Genomic DNA, 18247 nt, shown 5'->3' on the forward strand with positions numbered 1-18247 from the left:
AATGCATTTGATTCAGTTAAAATACCGGTAATACCGCGTACACCTTTTTCAAATAATGAATGAAATATGTATTTATTCCTTAACACAGTAGTATTTCTTTCATCAAAAAGATTTTGAACCAACTGAGATTTTCAGAATGTTTACTAATATTTGCATAGATTTGACATACAGTAAGAAATAAAAAGGGAAAAATATTTTTACTCTCTTTGCCTTCATCTTAATTAAATATGTATGTACTATTCATTACCTTCATTTTCTTTTAAACTGTTGGAACTTTACTTTTCCATCCATTTTATTTCATTACAAAAGAAAATGGAGTAAACATTTCAAGTATTGCTGATCATGACATGTTGTTATTGCATTATTCATATTTACAAATCCAGAATTTTCAGGTAAGTCAGTTGTCTTTTTGTACATGATATTTTATTTGACTTATAAAGGCATATGCAAATATTGTCATGGCAGACAAAAGGTATGGCTAATGAAATATACGAACACGTCTAATACTGAATAGGAAAATGAAAGGGTGACAATAAATCCTTATAAATTACATATACTGAAAATATAACCAATCAATATACTTAATTACACATAGGATTCAAACGAGATTCCGGTTTTCGTTGATCCATTTGAGTCAGAGAGGGACTTTTTCATTCTAGCAGAGAGTCTACTTGCTTCTAAAGACTTTAAACTTCCAGTCTGCGAAAATTAAAAATATATGTATAAATGACAATTACGTATACTAATACCGAATTTGTTCTACCTACTCCAAATGTATGAGATAAACCTTGTTAAAAACTAATTGTGAAGACCTGCTTAAAATTTATAATGATCGTTAAAGTTCATTAGAAAACTCAATGTAAGTGGAAAATTTTCCCCAAAATGTAACATATAAAAACAGATGAAATACAAGATATCTTATTATAACATAAACTTTTAAAATTTATTATCTACTATGAGATAACTATGTAATTCTTACCCTAATTTCACTGTCAGATTTGTAGGCGTAATTAACGAAGGCTCCTTTCTCTGCCCAGGGATCATCCACCCAGCCGTCGATGTAGTTCACCAGTTCTCTGTGACGAACCAAGGCAGGGCCCCACTCACGGGACGGCGTGCACTGTAACTTGATTTTCTGAAGTTAAAAAATAATTATCTTATCTTCTAAAATCAGTGATGAAAATGAAGTGCTTTAGTAACATTTCGAACATCAGATTTAATGTCATAAACATTACTGTCTTTGCAGTTATAATTCTCATGTTATGTTTTAGTTCAAATAAATAATGAATTGAAACAATCAATTCTTCAAAATACGATGAACCAGATAGTTGAAGGACTTTGTCAAAATTGCATTGACTTCATTTTGTTTAGAACATACTGAATATATCATTCTCTTCCTCTGCATATTATTCATGTAAAAAGAGAGCTACATATTTGCACAACCAAAATATCGTTTTGACTTTAGTGAAAAAAATATTTTACAAAAGTGTAAAACTTCAGTAATTTTTTTTTAAACATATTTTTTTTTATATCAATTAAAGCGAAAATTAATTGACATTCTTCTTAACTTAACTCTCTATTGGGACCGAAAATTTCAATCGTGAATTCATGTTTATGATTTTGAAAAAAAAAAATCAAAGACCAATTGAAACTGACTTCCCAGATTGACGTGTCCTCGTCTTCCCTGTTGATCTGATACAACATTGTGATGGGGATAGCTGCTATGATGGCTACCGCCATGAACCAGCCAAGACCGTCCGCCCAGGCCGGAAACGTGTAGTCCCCGTACGTCGAGGCCTCGTAGTCAATAAAAGTGGCGATGAATATTAACTAAAAAGGAGTAATAAGATGGTAAAATCTTATATTTGATAAAAATGTTTATTTAAAAAAAAATAAATAATAACAAATTATAAGTAATTCCTAAAAGTGATCAGAAAAGTAGTTATTTAGATTAATTCTTCATCGAATAAAATACTTAGTATTTAAATGATACATGCGCTAGTTTTTAACATTTCAAAAACTAAACAGCGTCACGAAAAAAAAAACAGAACAAAAAAACTTAGAAAAAATTCAAGTAGAAGTAGAGAAAGATAAGAATCAAAAGATCTGATATATTTTGACATTTTTCCTTTTTTTTTTAATTCGGCGTCTGTTCTCAATGTTTACAGGTCTGAAAATAACACATATGATTTATTCTCACCACTAATGCTATGGGACTTAAAATCATCCAGCAAATTTTCCACCAGATGAACATCTTCAATCCTAACATAAGCTCTATGTCTTTTATGAATCTATTTACTCCTGTAAAAAAATTATTTAGGCAGATACATGTATGTCATAGAAACAATAATTGTTTTACCATTGAAAAGAGAGAGAGTGAGAGCGAGAGGAAATAGAAACTTATACCTACCATATATATACGTAATACATATACACTCTGCAAATCCTATAATTAAGAGAGTCCATCCTCCTACATAATTATCGAGTATTTGTAACAGGTACACACCTCCCTAAATATCAAAAGGATACATTCAAAAATATATGTATTCATCATCATATTATAATTCCTCAAGTGTCTCATTCAAGAATTATTCAAAGAATATAGTACAAATCATTGAAGAAAGTACATTGTACCTCTGTCATATAATGCTTGAAAGAGAACATTCTTTCAAATTTGATATGGATTTAAATTTACTCTCAGATGAACATAAGTTTATTGAGTAGAGAGGTCTAACTGTAAACTGAAGCAATGCACTACATGTAGTATAAAGCATACATAAGTCCTTTATTAATTTGTTCTATATAAGAACCTGCAAATAACTTTTTGCTAACTCAATTTTGTGTTACAGACAGGTGAAACAATTACTGTGGTTTCATCAGTTTTCCTTGGCATAAATCTTCGTGGATTTTGGAAAACAGACGTTTTCAAAGATACATAATTTCATATATATACTGTACTAAAAAGTAGTATGAAAAACGTCAATCAGCAATTGACAAAAGCATTGTCTATACAAATGAATATCATTTTTCTTAATTCAATGAACATTTGAATTTGTGGATCTGCTTAACAATGAAATACTTGAAAATTGGTGCTCAACGAATATTGATCGAACCACAGTATACCAATCAAGAGGCAAATTCACAAGATCACGAAACACTTACCGGACAGCAGAGAGGTAATCCGATGATGAAGAAGACGATACAGATGACGAGAATAACGAGGGTTTTATGGGGCCTCAGCACCGGATACTGGTCCATGACTCCCGTCAACACTGTCTCCAACATGGCGAACTGTTCAGAGTGTATAATTATTGTCAAAAGTACCAAAATATGTCCGTAAGGTTTTTTTTTCATTTACTTTGAGTCATGATCAGCTATTTGTATGTTTTTGCTCATTGAAATTTTGGGAGAAAACAATAAAGCATATACTATTTTAAACATTCGAAAACATTTTAAATGTATTTTTCCTAAGATACCAGTATAAAATAAAGTGCAAACATGAGGACCTTTGTAGTGTTGGGTCTTACGAAATTGTTCAAAATTCAATGGTTCACTTTCATATACATGTATAATTTGTAGTAATTTCTTTTCTCATTTCAAAACTTGACTGAAGATTGTACCTGGCTGTCCAGTCCTAATGTAATAAGCATGAAAAAGAAGAGGGCTGACCAGAACGGCGAGGCGGGAAGACTGGCCACAGCTGTGGGATAAACCACAAACGCCAGTCCAGCACCTGAAAAGGGGACAAAGCGACCTTTAGGATGAATATGATGTAGCCGAGATTATGGTATACTCATCATGGTTTTGAATGTGTAAAGATGATAAACGCAGTAAGTAATATATTGAACTTTTGTAAAGTAAGATTGTTTGCCTCCTTAGTGCTCGCAATTAAAATTGTTTTCATAAATTGCAGTATCATTTACAATATGAACGTTGTGCATTGTAAATCAACACGTATCTATACAAACAAAATTATATACCGTCTTGTGCCACATCTCCAACTTTGGCATTGAGTTCACCCGCCATATGACCAAGGTAAGAAAAGATGACAAATCCAGCGAATATACAGGTTAGTGTATCTCCAACACTGACAATGATGGAATCTCTACAATAAATCGTGAAGTCTGTATTATTCCTCAATACCATGGATGTATATCACACTATGTTACCATTACTTATTTCAGACATATTGCACTCTGTTAATATTACCTTATCCACGCACAATATTTTGTCGTTACTACACTGTAGTACCTTTCTTATTTAAAGGTATATCATATTCTGTTATCATTAACCTTTTCATTGCAATACTAGTATAACACTGTTATCATACCTTTTTCACGACAACATCTGTGAATAAAATATTGTTTAAATTAATACCTTTTTAAGGCAATACCACATTCTGTAATCATAACATTGATAAGGCATTATCACACTTTGTTATCATTATTTTTTTTCCAAGGCCATATCCCACTCTGTTACTTTTACTTTTTAAAGGCAATATCACACTATGTTACCTTATTTTTTTCAAGGCAATATCACACTCTGTTACCTTCACTTTTTTTAAGCCCATATCACACTCTTTTATAATTACTTTTTTCAAAGCCATATAACACTCTGTTAGTACTATTTTTTCAAGGTCATATCACACCCTGTAACCTTTTCTTTTTTCAAGGGCATGTCACACTTTGGTACCATTTTTTTCAAGACCATGTAACACTTTGTTTCCATAATTTTTTTTTCAAGGCCATATAACACGTTGTTACCATTATTGTTTTCGAGACAATATCATACTATGTTACCATTATTTTTTTTCACACACAGTATGTTCAATAATCACTTATTTAAACCCATATTCTAGCACTTGACATTTATTTTTCTAGCAATTGTTCTCGTTGTATAATTTCGTTTGTCGATGTATTAATTTCTTTTACCACTTAACTGTGCTTTCATAAGATCAGCAACTATTCGAAGCACTTATGTTTTTCAATGACGTTCCAACTTTTTAAAGTTTTTTTTTCAGATTTTACCAGATAAACCGTTTTTTTTTCACAGATTGTCTTCGCACGATACTGAATCTCTGTCAATCAAATACCACCTGTACGATTTATAAATACATGCATGGCTTACCTGTGATATTTTCTTTCACCTTTGACATTTTTCGAGTTTATCAGGATTTCCCTCCTAATATATTTCAAACACAAAATTGCATCAATATCTGGTTGCTCCGTGACGTTCAACAGCGTCATTTTTTTTCGCTTTCAGTGAGGACTGCCTATCTCCTCAAACCGATTTCTTTTCATCGAAGCAAAATATTAAGCCATTATTTGGAATATGAATCAATGTAACAATTCTTAATTTAAAAGTGTAGGATTTATAGGATTTATTTTCATTTTTGTTTCATTTTAGAGAGAATATAACTACAGATATTTTATTTAGTGTATTGTTTGTGACTGACTAAGAGTTGACTTGCATGCTCCGCGGTCCGATTTTTGCAGTTTTTTAAATTCTGGGTAGCTTTGAAAAAACTTTTTGATAATTTTAAAGTTTCTGATACAAATCGTTTGAATTTATTGTTAAAATATTTCTACCAAATTTGGATTGCACGTGACATTAAGGACAGATGATACAAACAATTTTTTTTCTTTGAAGGAGACTTAATATCATGTCACAAGTTTAGAAAAGTGGATACTTCTTAGAATTTCTTCTCCTAAGAACCGGAAAATAAAATAAACTTGGAAAATATCAGTAATATTTCAATAAAAACACAAATATAAAATAACACTCAGTAAAGGTTTACAGGTGAAAAAAAATTCAAAGCATGTTAACTTGGTGCTAAAAGTGTAATAAAAACTTTAGAAAAATAGTGAATGAATTTTATAAGGAGAAACAAAATGACAAAAAATCAGCAATATCATATAGGCTGATTTTTACCATTTTGCTTTCCCTAATAAAATTCATCTGGCTTGGTATATTTTTCTAAAGTTTGTATTACACTTTTAGCACCAAGGTAACATATTCTGAATTTTGTTTTCATCTGTAAACCTGAGTGTGTTTTGTCCATATTTGTAATGATATTGAAATTAATATTTTCCAAGTCTATTTCATTTTTCAGTTCTTAGTTCCACTTTTCTAAACTTGGCACACGATATTAAGTCTCCTCTAAAGAAAAAAAAGTTGTTTGTATCATCATCATCTTACTTAAACAAAAGATATGAGTTCATGAGCTTTACGAGCAACCCTCGTATATACATGTACATGTATATCATATATTCTATATTCTTTGGATATCCCTGTTTACTCCATCACGACAAAGAGCGCTTCTCCGGTTTAACAAATCAACAATCAAGGCACCATCTGTAATTATCGAGGTTCATGTTTCCTTTGTGCACAATTGTACTATTTCAATTGAATTTTGAGCACGATTACCGATCATTTCTGTAACTTCATATTTTACATATGAGAACGAAACCAAGTTATTTTTTTTTACACTGCCTATATATTATTGTTCAATTGACCTTGAATTAGAATAAAACACTTTTTTCGAATTAATAGATTTCTTTGGGCGAATCCATGTTAGTTACTTTAAATACTAGCATTATGAGCAAGATTAACTTTGTTAACCTTTTTCGATTTCAAGGTCACAAAATTCTTTCGGATTAGAGCAAATCAAGGTGCATCAGATATGGATCTTAAGGAGGGTGTTACTTACTTTAAAATGTTGTTATGGAATCGGTTGTAACTGGAGAGTGTAACCAGCCCTCCTCCTGCTATGGACATTGAGAAAAATATCTGGACAGCTGCATCTTTCCAAACCTGACATATAACATTAAATAAGTTGTCTAAATTCTGGCCATGACCATTAAAAAACAAATGTAAAGTTTCGTTAGGGAAAAGGTTCAGATGCAGTATTTTAATATAATCCTTATTGTGATTTCCAAATCTTTGTTTCTTAAACAATCTAGATAGGCTCGAATCATTCTAAAGAGCATTGTATCTTTAAAATTTCAGCAACGATACCAGTAATTAACTCATACAAGTAATCTATTAACTTCAGCAGCATATACATGTCACCATATACTTGTCTTCATTGACAGATGCATCGCTAATGGACTGAATGGATAACCCAGATGAATCCATCTAACAAGTGATCTAAATGTAATAAGGCATCACATATGATCCACTTACCCGGGGGTCAAGAAGCCGCTCAAAATCTGGCACTATGTAGTAATAGATGCCTTCTCCAGCGTTACTCAGGAATACACCATTAAAGAAAAGGATCAACAGGACCACATAAGGGAAGATGGCGGTGAAATAAACAACCTGTACAAATAAGTCTTTTGAATACGTAGTAATTCTTTTAGCTAATTTTGCATAAGAGAGGACGAAAGGTGAAACATACTTTTTAAATATATTTTTAATGCTGTGGTTTTTAAGATAAAATAATATATAAAATTGATCATATAATGTTACTTATAACATATATAATAATTTACAGTGGATCATATAATGTTACGATTTTTTGGGAACGGATTTTTTAAATGTTAACATTAAAATGTAACTTAGCGTCCGGATAAATGAGGCTCCACTGTATATTATTTCTTTCATGAACAAAAACTACGAAATATATGAAAAATATATGATTTCAAAACCAAATTTTGGTACAATCTCCAGCATATCATTTCATTAAATGAATATCAGAGGAGAGTTTGTTAAATTCAAAAAGTATGAAACACAAAGTATAACTAAAAGAAAATTATTGTCCTTTTTTCTATAAAATGCCGACTTTATTTTTGACTTGTCAAGACGACAACTTCAAATTTCCGAGAAATGCATTGTGGGTAAGTACCTTTCCAGTAGATTTGATTCCTTTTATGAGACATAAGAAACAGATGAACCAGGCAAACATAAGACACAGCACCAGGTCCCACTTAGGCTGACCGAACTCTTCAATTCCAGAACTCTGGTCTAGAGCAACTTTTCTGAAAAAGGAGGTAAAGATTTAACCATCTTCGTTCAAATCGTGTCCCATGGCACTTGTTTCAATATTGGCTACTGTAAACAGCACGGGATAAAAGTGGACCCGGCCAGGATTCATTCCTTTCTCCCTATAAATTAGGTGCTCTACAAACTCGGATAACTGGCCAATGGTTATCGAGTATTCTTGTCAGCCTCTGCATTTTTGTCTTATGCTTCAAAAATTGTGCTTGAATTTAAGTTATGCAAATAAAATGTCAGATTTGGTAAACGGGTGAATAAAAAGTTGAAATTGTCTTTCACGTATTCCTAAATTTTACCGATTTACTGCATATTTTCAAAAAAAATAATTTATATACTGAATCATGATCGAGGTCTATTAATGATACTAGTTTAACTACATATATTTTAAATATGGGAAATGATTATAATTAAGCCAAGACTATAATAATCATTTCTTAACTAAAATTGAAAAAAAAAAAAAATCTGCTTCCACAGGAATTCGAAAGAAACGAAATTACACATATTTTCATCTACTTATCTAAGAAAACAATCTATGCCAGATAGAATAAACATTTTATATGTAATCTTACTCCCAGTATTCTTCTGATGCTAGTTTCCGCTTCCGGCCGGTTGCATTGGTAAACTTTTTAGCATCCCATAATCCAACAAAAGTGTCACCATCGTAACAAGTTCCGTTAGTATATTTCTGCCCAGTGGTGCATTCTGTCAAAGGTAGCTTTGTACTGCAGTCTGCAATAAATGTATCATAGGATGCAAAATTAAAATTTTTTTTAATTCTGTGGTCAATACATTGACCTTGGCAGCAAAATACGAGGGTTGTTCGAAAAGTTCGTGGACGATTTCAATCTTAAATTCGTTATGCTGCTTTCAAGAAATTTAAATTAAGCTCAATATGATGTATAAAAATATTTGTTTTGTTGATGAGTGAAGTTTCATTTCATTCGATTTCATAGAAATCAATTAACTTCATTTACAAATCAACATGTTTTGTACCCGCAGAGCATCCGACGGTGTAACGTTTTAAACATAGCCTCAAGAATTTCCTAAAAATACTAACCCTATATATTTCAACAGTTTAGTTCAATAATCATTTGTTAAAAACCCTTTTCTAGCACTTGAAATTCATTTTATGACAATTGTTCTCGTTGTAAAATTTTCTTTGTCAATGCTTAGATGCTGACTGACGTTTTTCATACTAATTGTTAGTCCATTATTTATACACTGAACTGATGACGGATTTTCCCGTTATTTCCCGATCATGACAAAGAGCACACGGTGGGTGTGACCGGTCGGCAGGGGATGCTAACTCCTCCATGGCACCTGATCCACCTCTGATGTTTCGGAGGTCCGTGTTTGCTCTGCTCCTATTTTGTACTGTTTTATGGACTTTTGATATTGAATACTGTTCGTTATCTCCATATCTCCTTCTTTTACCACTTATAATTAGCTGTGCTTTTACAAGATCTGCAACTCGGAAGCGCTATGTCTTTCCATGACGTTACATATGTTTTAGTTTTTGATCAGATTTTATCAGATTAACCGTTTCTTCACAGATTGTCCTCGTCGGATACAGTCTTCGTCACTCAAATATCGTCTGTACATTTATAAACACATGCACGACTTTTAAATTGTGACTTTTTTTATTCGTTTAACATATATGGAGTTTATTCAGGGTTTTTCCCGAGTATTACACAAAATTGAATCGTTATCTGCTGCTCTGTTACGTTCAACGACGTCATCATTTTTGTCGCTTTCATCGAGAACTACCTATCTTCCCAAATTGATTTCCTTAAAAACGAATCAAAATATTAAGCAATAATTTCGAAAATGAATCAATGTAACAGTTCTTACTTTCAGAGTCGACGATTTTTGTTTGTTTGTTTGTTTGTTTGTTTATTTTTTTTTTTTTTTGCTCCATTTTACAGAGAATATGACTACAGACATTGCCATAATTATTTATTCCGTGTTCTGTTTGTGAATTACCAAATTTAGACCTGCTCTGCGATCCGATTTTTGCAGTTTTAAATTCTGGATAGGTTTGAAATTTAGCATGATAATATAAAAATGTTCAATACAAATAATTTGGATTTATTGTTAAAATATTCCTACCAAATTTTGTTAGCATATGACGTTTAATAAAAAAAAAGATATGACAGCAGTCCACGAACTTTTCGAACAACACTCGTAATACAAAAATTAAATCAAATGATGACACTTTTATGCTAATTGTTAAACCATTTTTTACTCATTGAATTGTCAACGGATTTTTCTTTTTGTTTCCCGATCAAGACAAGGAGCACATGGCCGATGTGAGCGGGTGACGGGGGATGCTCATCCTCCATGACACGTTATCCCAGCTCTGATGTTTTGGATTTCTGTTTGCTCTGCTCTTGATTTGTATTTTTTGAATGGATGTTTGAGGTTGAATGATGTTCGTTATCTCAATATATTTCATTTTAATTTTTTCCCTAAAAATTTAAGGAGAGGTACTGTGAGCAACAATATACATGGCACCTGATCCTACCTCTGATGATTCCCAGATCCTTGTTTGTTCTCCTCATAACCTGTGTTATTTTATTGTACTTATGAGCATGAACACCAACTTTGAATTTGATCTTTAACAATTTTAGCAATAGTTTGGACCATTATAAAGCAATAATGTATAATTTCAACGGGCGTTTACCTCTGGTGTTCCAGTTGTTTTCACATTTTATCCATGGCAGGTCACTGGTGAAGGAAGCAAAGAAATAATAGTAGGACCAGGCCAGGATCATGTTGTAATATAGTGACGTCAGAGCAGATACCGCCACCATTGATATTCCTACGCCTACAAATGAAAATTATTATATTTTACATGTTATTTCTTAAAATTATTATTTTAATTTTTAAAAATACGTTTTAATCGTATATAGCATAATTTTGTATTATCATATTATTGTATTTTATCGATTGGCAATATTTCTACTTTTCTTTCCTGATGTAAACTTGTCAGCCACAACATTAATGAAGTATTTTTATTTATAACGTTCCATTTTCAAATTGTGTATATACAATGTACTTATTTTTCCTTTTTTGTATTCAAAAAAGCAGAGATTTTTATTAACAACGTTTGGTGAATTGTTGAACAGTTGCGATATTTTTGTATATCTTGTACTTGTCTTCCAACAATACGAGGGCTGTTCAGTACTAGTACTAGTATATTGTCCTCGGTGCTCGGAAAGAAGCAAAAGACGCTTTTCGATGATTTAGTCTAAATCATTTAACTTAGATATCCTCTTTTAATAAAAAAAATAATGTCTGTAACATTTTTATCCAATATCTGATTGTTTTATAACTCATCTTTGAGTATGACCCTTCGTATACTGGAATATGGCATTTCTTATGATTTCCAGAACTTGTTTCTTCTTTCGGAAAGGTGTTTTTTTTTCAAGTTTGGAAAATTAACCAAGTCAAAGTGTGACAGATCTGGTGAATTTCACTGATGTGACATTAACTTTCTGTTTATCCCTAAAACACCTTTACTCTTCTGGGAGTGTGGTTTTGGACGCTGTCATGAAGAAATTTAATGTACTGGATTCCTGATTCTGGTTCCATTTTCTCATAACCCTTTCGATTTTTTTTTCAAAACTTTTGCTTTCTAGACTCCTCCAGAAATTGAAATGCCTTCCTGAATATGAATTTGAACAACAAGACCACTAATATTTAAGAAAATGGCATATAAAACTGTCGTTGCCCTCTAGTAATTCTTTGCTCTTTTCAGACCTTTGCTGTTTTTGTCAAGTGCATCTTATTGCTGGTTCGTTTTGAGGTTTAAAGCTATGGATTCAAGCTTTATTATCTGTTTGAATTTCAGACAAATGTGGACGTAACTACAGTTTCTGACTTTTAAAGATAATTGTTTAGATATTCTTACACGCTGTCGTTTTCACTCATTTTTCAAAACAAAGGGTGACCATTGAGTGCCTGCTAAGCTTTTTTCTGTTAAATGATTCTTTCAAATACATGTAGTGTGAACAACTCCCCAAATTGATGCCTATTAAATTTGCCATGTGTCTTGTAGTCAATCATAACATCATAAGTGATAATTTGTTGAATTTTGACAAAAAGAACATTGGTTGTTTTAAGTGCTTGTCGCCAAATACGGTGCCCATTTTTTGATGCCCGTTATATCATTATTGCTTTTGAAATCCACCTGCTCATGTGTCTATAAAAGAGAAATTGGTTGCTGTAAATTTCATAAATTTCAGTGAATATTTCTTTGGGATACTTAAAAAGTTTTAAAGCAGCTTTAATTGAGAGTTTAATTTCATTCTAGTTTATTGATTCTTTACCATTCATTTTCAATGCAGTGTTTCGAATAGCCCTGGTTTTCCAGCTTCTCACAATGAAAATATGAGATGAAAAGTGGTCACATAAACTAATATCAATTCATTAAAGATTCAACCATGAGTGAAAGTCAAGCTTAATGTCATACGATAGCTGTGTTGTATGTCATACAGTTCAGGACATTATTTATTGAACAGCCCTCGTTAGTCACCAAACGAAAGAGTCTCTTTCGAACACACGTGTTTTATATAAAAATTTACTTGCCTTTGAAAAGCGGTGCAAATTTCCAACATGTGAGAGGACCACTGCTACAAAATTGTCCTAGCGATGCTTCCATAAAAAATAGGGGTACTCCAATTAGTATCATCATCAAAATGAAGGGAATTAAAAAGGCCCCACCTCCATTTCGGTAACATAAATAGGGAAATCTCCAAACGTTGCCAAGACCAACGGCGTATCCCAGCATTGAGAGAAGAAAGTCAAATCTTCCGGTCCAGTTTCCGCGTTCTTCGTTTTCGTCTTTACCAAACATCTGCTTTCTGCTGTCTTCTGTATCCTCTGTTGCTATGGTAACCTACAAATTTGTTTTTACATTATCTTTACATTTGATTTTAGAATCTAAGAGAAAAAGTCCAAGTTTAATTGTGAAAGGTTTATTTTTCCATGGTTTTATTAAATTGGCTATCATTTGAAGATATTGTTTGCCCATTGAAAATGTTTCAATAATGCCTGTAATGTTATTTTTTGTAAGAGTAAAATAACTGAAATACATTATACAGTTATTGACTGGGTATGAGGGCAACATATGATTTGTTGGACCTGAAGGTGAAAATGTTGCCCGAGGCCGCAGGCCAAGGGCAACATTTTCACCTTCAGGTCCAACAAATCATATGTTGCCCGAAGTCTATAACTGTTTTGTTATACCCTTCACTGCTCACTTAAGAGTGATCAATTTAATCAATACACGCTATATTATCAATTATTTTGTATGGAAAATGATGACTTCTTCAGTAAATATAAAACATCAAGCTGAGAAAGAAAAAAAATCAATTATAAATCTATTGTATCACAAAAATTATTTATCACAAAATATACTCTTCCCTTCTTTCTTACCTAGCTGTTAGCAACAACTCTTGTAGCTCTTAACTTCGGCTATTTTCGCGTCGCCGATATTTCACCATGATTAATTAATTGTGACGTAACAGACGAGTGACGTTGCGGTCTAACAATTCTTATGTAAGACCGGTCAATAGTGAAATTGTTAGACCGACGTAATAAATAGTTCTTTTGTTGGACTTTTTATAAGTAATAAATATATAGAACGATATTTATAAGGGTATAACAAAAAATAATCTTAAACTTTGATGAAGATTCCAGATTTCTTTGCCTGATATTTTATAAAACTTACTAGTACGGTCAGTTGATATTTTATACATCTTCATCCTTTCAATAGACCATACCTGTGAAGCCCCATTGGCCGCCTTGCCGTTATTTCTGTAGATCCCCGGGTCGATGTTGTTGGTCATGAGATCGGGGGGACCCAGACTTCCCGTGTCCCCAGCATTCCCGTTGGAGGTCACGTCCGACATACTGGACTCCCATTTTTCCTGTATTATATTTGGTAATTTTAATTGCAGAAATAGCATAAAACTTTAATAATTGTAAAAATAATAATATGTATGAAATCATAAAATATTGCCTCAAAGATTTTCATTGATTGCCAACCAGCCAACCAAATATTATTGAATAATAATGCAAAATCATACCTGATGGGCGTGCATTTCACATTTTATTTTTTATGAAAAATCCCCAAAACAATTTTTTTTAAATTTTTCAGTCAGAATAAAAACCTATTTGTGTCTCTCTCTCTGTATATAAGAAAAAAGGTATGTTGGTCAATGTCGTTTGTGGTTAGTACAGTACACAGGCTTTTGGGTCGCTTGAAAAAAAATTGTGTGTAAAAAAAAAATTTTAACACCTCAATTTTTTTTCTAAGCGATCTAAAGGCCTGTGGTACAGTACAGACGGATTCTTTGGTGTCTTTTTGGTTATATCAGTGATGTGGCTCTTTCGTTGTCAACAATTCGTAATCAAATTACATGGACGTATCCCATGCATTATTCAACGCCGAGTTTGGTTACAAACAACAACATACAAACATGTATATTTCGATTTTTATATTGTCTAGTTTGATGAACCAGTGGGGGAGGGGTTTAGTTTTAAAACAAATTTAATTTAAAGCTTATGACAAACGATTTTGGTCAAACAACCATTATTATTCTTCCAACGTTATAACAGGGACACATATACATGTACTAAGAGTCCCTGGTTATAAGCTTTATTTTGTCACCACATGCCAGATTTGCTTTTTTAGCTTTTTCATAAATGTAAATGATGAAACAGAATATTCTTATCAACATGATCAATGCAAAAATTTATGGAAATTGAAACACGATGTCCTTAAGTCAACCTTTAAAAGCAAAGGCTTTTTTTCTCGTTTGTTACGGGTACAGTCCTTTTGTTAATTAGAGCGTGACGACTTTGTTGGTCCAGGGTATGACAAACACATGATTATCGATTGATTATGTTGATCAAAGCTTGAAAAATAAAAGCATTTTAATGCTACCCACATCATGCTAATCGTTTAAAGTTAAATATCTTATGGTTTCGGTTTACCACAAAATCCATATCCAATTAAAAGTTTGTAACTGATGTTTTTGATTTAAAAATATTTCGTACTCTGTAAAAAATAAAAGAAATTTTGTATAATCTTGTAATTATGGCGGCATCTAATGCGTCTATAATCACATCTTCCCTTTATACACTTCATGTTCGTTTTAAACGAGGAACAAAAAATAACCGTCATGAACAGCTGATTGACTGGGGACGCCTATTCAAATGCGCTGATTAAACATTTTACACTTGACTTACCTTTCGCCGTAAACCCGACATTTGTCTTAATCCCTTATTAATCCTTCTTGTTTAATTCATCATTAGTCACTTTGGGAAACTGTGTATACCTTGCTGCAAAATTCACACCTAAAAGTGACCATGACAAGACACTTCCGGCATATTTTACAGACGTACCATTGAACTCAAAATTAGGATACAGTCTATTCACCTTTTGTTAATTTACCTGGGAATACCTGTGGTAATTCAGGCGTGGCTACACCAGCAAAAGCAATCGTGTTATTAATAGCAGATGACGTCAATCTATCGGAGTTCTATATGATTCAAATATATAAAACTATATTTTGAACTAAACATGTGTTGTTTTTGCCTTTTCTTAATCTAAAAATGCAGAGAGATATAGAGGGGGGTTGGACAAAAAATTATGCTAAAAAGAATTTACTAGAAACTCGATGAAAGCCCTTACTAGCACGGGAAAGGAACTCTTTCAAATGGCTGACGGAATAATTCCTGTTCTACTGACAGACTGACAGTTAGTTACTGTTTTATGGCAAGAAGAAAGAGCTAAACTTTCAATGGAAAACTATCACTTTCATGATGTTGATACCTGTTGTATATATACATATTAGGGATAAAAGAAGTGAATAAATATGCACACCTTACTTATGAAATATGGAGAAAACGAACAGTAGTCAAGACCAAAAGTACAATGAAGAATGTCAGATTCAGAGCAAGAATAAACACAGACCTCTAAAAACATTTTTAAAGATATGAACAGGCACCATAAATGTTATTCTATGTCTTTGGTCAAACGGAAAAAAATGGCTTAATAATTAGTATGAAAAACATCAGTCAACATTCGACTGAATGGTAGATTATATTTGCTGACAAGTCATTGTAGCGACCATGATAGTATTTTGCGAAATGTTGACAGTAGACGAGACTGTTAATACCTTTGTCTCATCAACTTGCTTGTCAATAGCTTGCCTTATTTTAGAAATTGTTCGTAAGTAGAGTATACTCTTGCGTATTGAATCAGCTAGGGGTCAAACGCTCCAAATGCGGCGATAAGTGTATTTTTATATTGCTGCTACATAAAGAAGGGAAGTCGATGATAATAAAAAAGTTAAAGTCATCACGTTTAGCATATGATAAAGTTTTGTAGTAATATTTAATAAAGATGCAATTAAAGTAATGCATATTACAGTTTTCAGGGGATAGGATTGATCCTCAATAGGCAAAGTTTTATATACAATTTTATGAGGAAAAGAGCATCAAAACCGTGATTAATCATTTCAAAAGACCAGAATTAATGAGCATAGTTTTTCAGGGTTTTTTTGGGGGGGGGGGGGATTTTAAAACCTTCTCTGAAGAACAGCTAATCCATGATCAGTCGCATTCTCTGATTTCATTCAGTGATATATGGTGATAAAGAAAAGTAGTCAATTGCAAACCCAAAAGCCCATTCCAACTACACAAAACAGGAGCAGTCTGGAGCAAACGCGGACCTCTACAACGTCAGAGATGGGATCAGGTGCCATGGAGGAGTGAGCATCTCGGTCGACCGGTTACACCCGCCGTGTGCTCCTTGTCATGATCGTGAAATAACGGAAAATCCCGTCATTCAGTGTGAATATTAATAATGACCTAATATTTCGTATAAAAACGCATTTGACTTGCAAAAATGGATTGCATTTGCTGAATAGATCATTGTGCCGAGCATAGAACCAGCCAGTTGATGACTGTCTAGTTTTTGGGTATATATGCCAATGTATCAAAGATAGTTGAAAACGTGTGGTAATTTGCATAACGGGAGAAGCCCGTTTTGCACAAATTATTCCACGTACGTTTCAAACCACCAATGAAGTCCCCGTCACATCCAGCAAACTAGACAGTGATTCCTTATATTTAAATTTTCATATGTGAAAAAAGTTATAATATAAATAATAAATACCGTATAAAAGGTTCAAAATAGACGAGACCTACTGTGTTTATTTTAACAGTTCCCGCCCACTAGAAGACTGCATGTATATTTGAATTTATACACACTAGTAATATATTTTACTTGAAAAAGACGTTATATACGTACTTTACTTGAAAAAGACGATAATGGTAATCTAGCATACGTATACGTATTAACATATGTCTAAAATGAGGTAAATAAGCAAATGCTAAGTAATCGATGAAAAGAATATCAGCAGTCTCGTTGAAAGTCATAATTTCGTAAGATTGATGGTCGATACAATGATCTTGTCATGAAAAGATCAGCAAATACAACTTATCATTAAATCAAATGTTGACTGACGTTTTTCATACTAATTTTTAGGCCATTATATACACACCGAATCGTCGATGGATTCTTCCGTTATTTCCCGATCGTGACAAGACGCTCACGGCAGGTGGGACATCTTTAGTGGGTGCTCACTCCTCCATGGCACCTGCTCCCACCTCTGATGTTTTGGAGGTTCGTGTTTGGTCTGCTCCTATTTTGTATTGTTTTATAGACTTTTGATATTTACCAGGTACAGTGGGGAAATTATACAAGATTTTCTATTTTGGTTGATAAAGTTGTGCAAAATTTGAATACAAATATATAGAAAGAGAAACAAACTACCGGATCGGAGCACCAAAGAATACTTACAATTTCTTTATACTTTAGGGATTTTCTTGTTATGTCATTTTAAATCAAAATCAGTCAAAAAATATATATCAATCCGTGCATCAAATTTTTGCTTGCGTTTAGTACCCTTATTCAATTATTATAACTTCTTTCTTTCATATCACTCTAATTTTGATTGAATAATTTGGTAATGACGTTTTCTTTCTTTCTTTCTCTTCTTTTTTCATGTTTGATGACAGTTTCATTAAATATTGTCAATAACATAGATCCATCTACAGGATCCACCATCATACTTTCTTTATTTTGCTATTTTCCTAGATATTTATAGAAAACGAAAGTAGACTTAATTTTGCAAACATAGTATACTCTATCTAGACAAAGTGCAATATTACA

At 32.7% G+C, this 18247-nt stretch overlaps 1 protein-coding gene across 1 annotated transcript; it reads right to left on the bottom strand.

The window, feature by feature from the left end:
• Positions 1 to 436: 436 nt before the first annotated feature.
• On the bottom strand, positions 437 to 15450 carry LOC134275189 (sodium-dependent proline transporter-like). Its single transcript, XM_062757445.1, has 16 exons — positions 15256 to 15450; positions 13785 to 13931; positions 12589 to 12898; positions 10682 to 10825; positions 8568 to 8727; positions 7847 to 7979; positions 7186 to 7320; positions 6710 to 6813; positions 3981 to 4105; positions 3621 to 3733; positions 3163 to 3291; positions 2411 to 2510; positions 2201 to 2301; positions 1657 to 1830; positions 980 to 1135; positions 437 to 699 (listed from the first exon to the last, which is right to left on the bottom strand). The coding sequence occupies exons 1-16, from the start codon at positions 15274 to 15276 to the stop codon at positions 586 to 588; spliced, it is 2166 nt and encodes a 721-aa protein (XP_062613429.1). The 5' UTR covers positions 15277 to 15450; the 3' UTR covers positions 437 to 585.
• Between the last annotated feature and the right edge of the window lie 2797 nt (positions 15451 to 18247).

This window comes from Saccostrea cucullata, unplaced genomic scaffold, assembly GCF_032062105.1.
Source record: "Saccostrea cucullata isolate Sc308-1 unplaced genomic scaffold, CSIRO_AGI_Scuc_v1 ctg189, whole genome shotgun sequence".
NCBI lineage: Eukaryota > Metazoa > Mollusca > Bivalvia > Ostreida > Ostreidae > Saccostrea > Saccostrea cuccullata.

Coding starts and splice junctions, on each gene's coding strand:
- LOC134275189 (XM_062757445.1), bottom strand. CDS start 15,276: ATGTCGGGTTTACGGCGAAAG. Junction 12,899..13,784: donor CGGCCAATGGGGCTTCACAG/GTATGGTCTATT, acceptor ACAAATTTGTAG/GTTACCATAGCAACAGAGGA. Junction 1,136..1,656: donor AGGACACGTCAATCTGGGAA/GTCAGTTTCAAT, acceptor TTTTAACTTCAG/AAAATCAAGTTACAGTGCAC.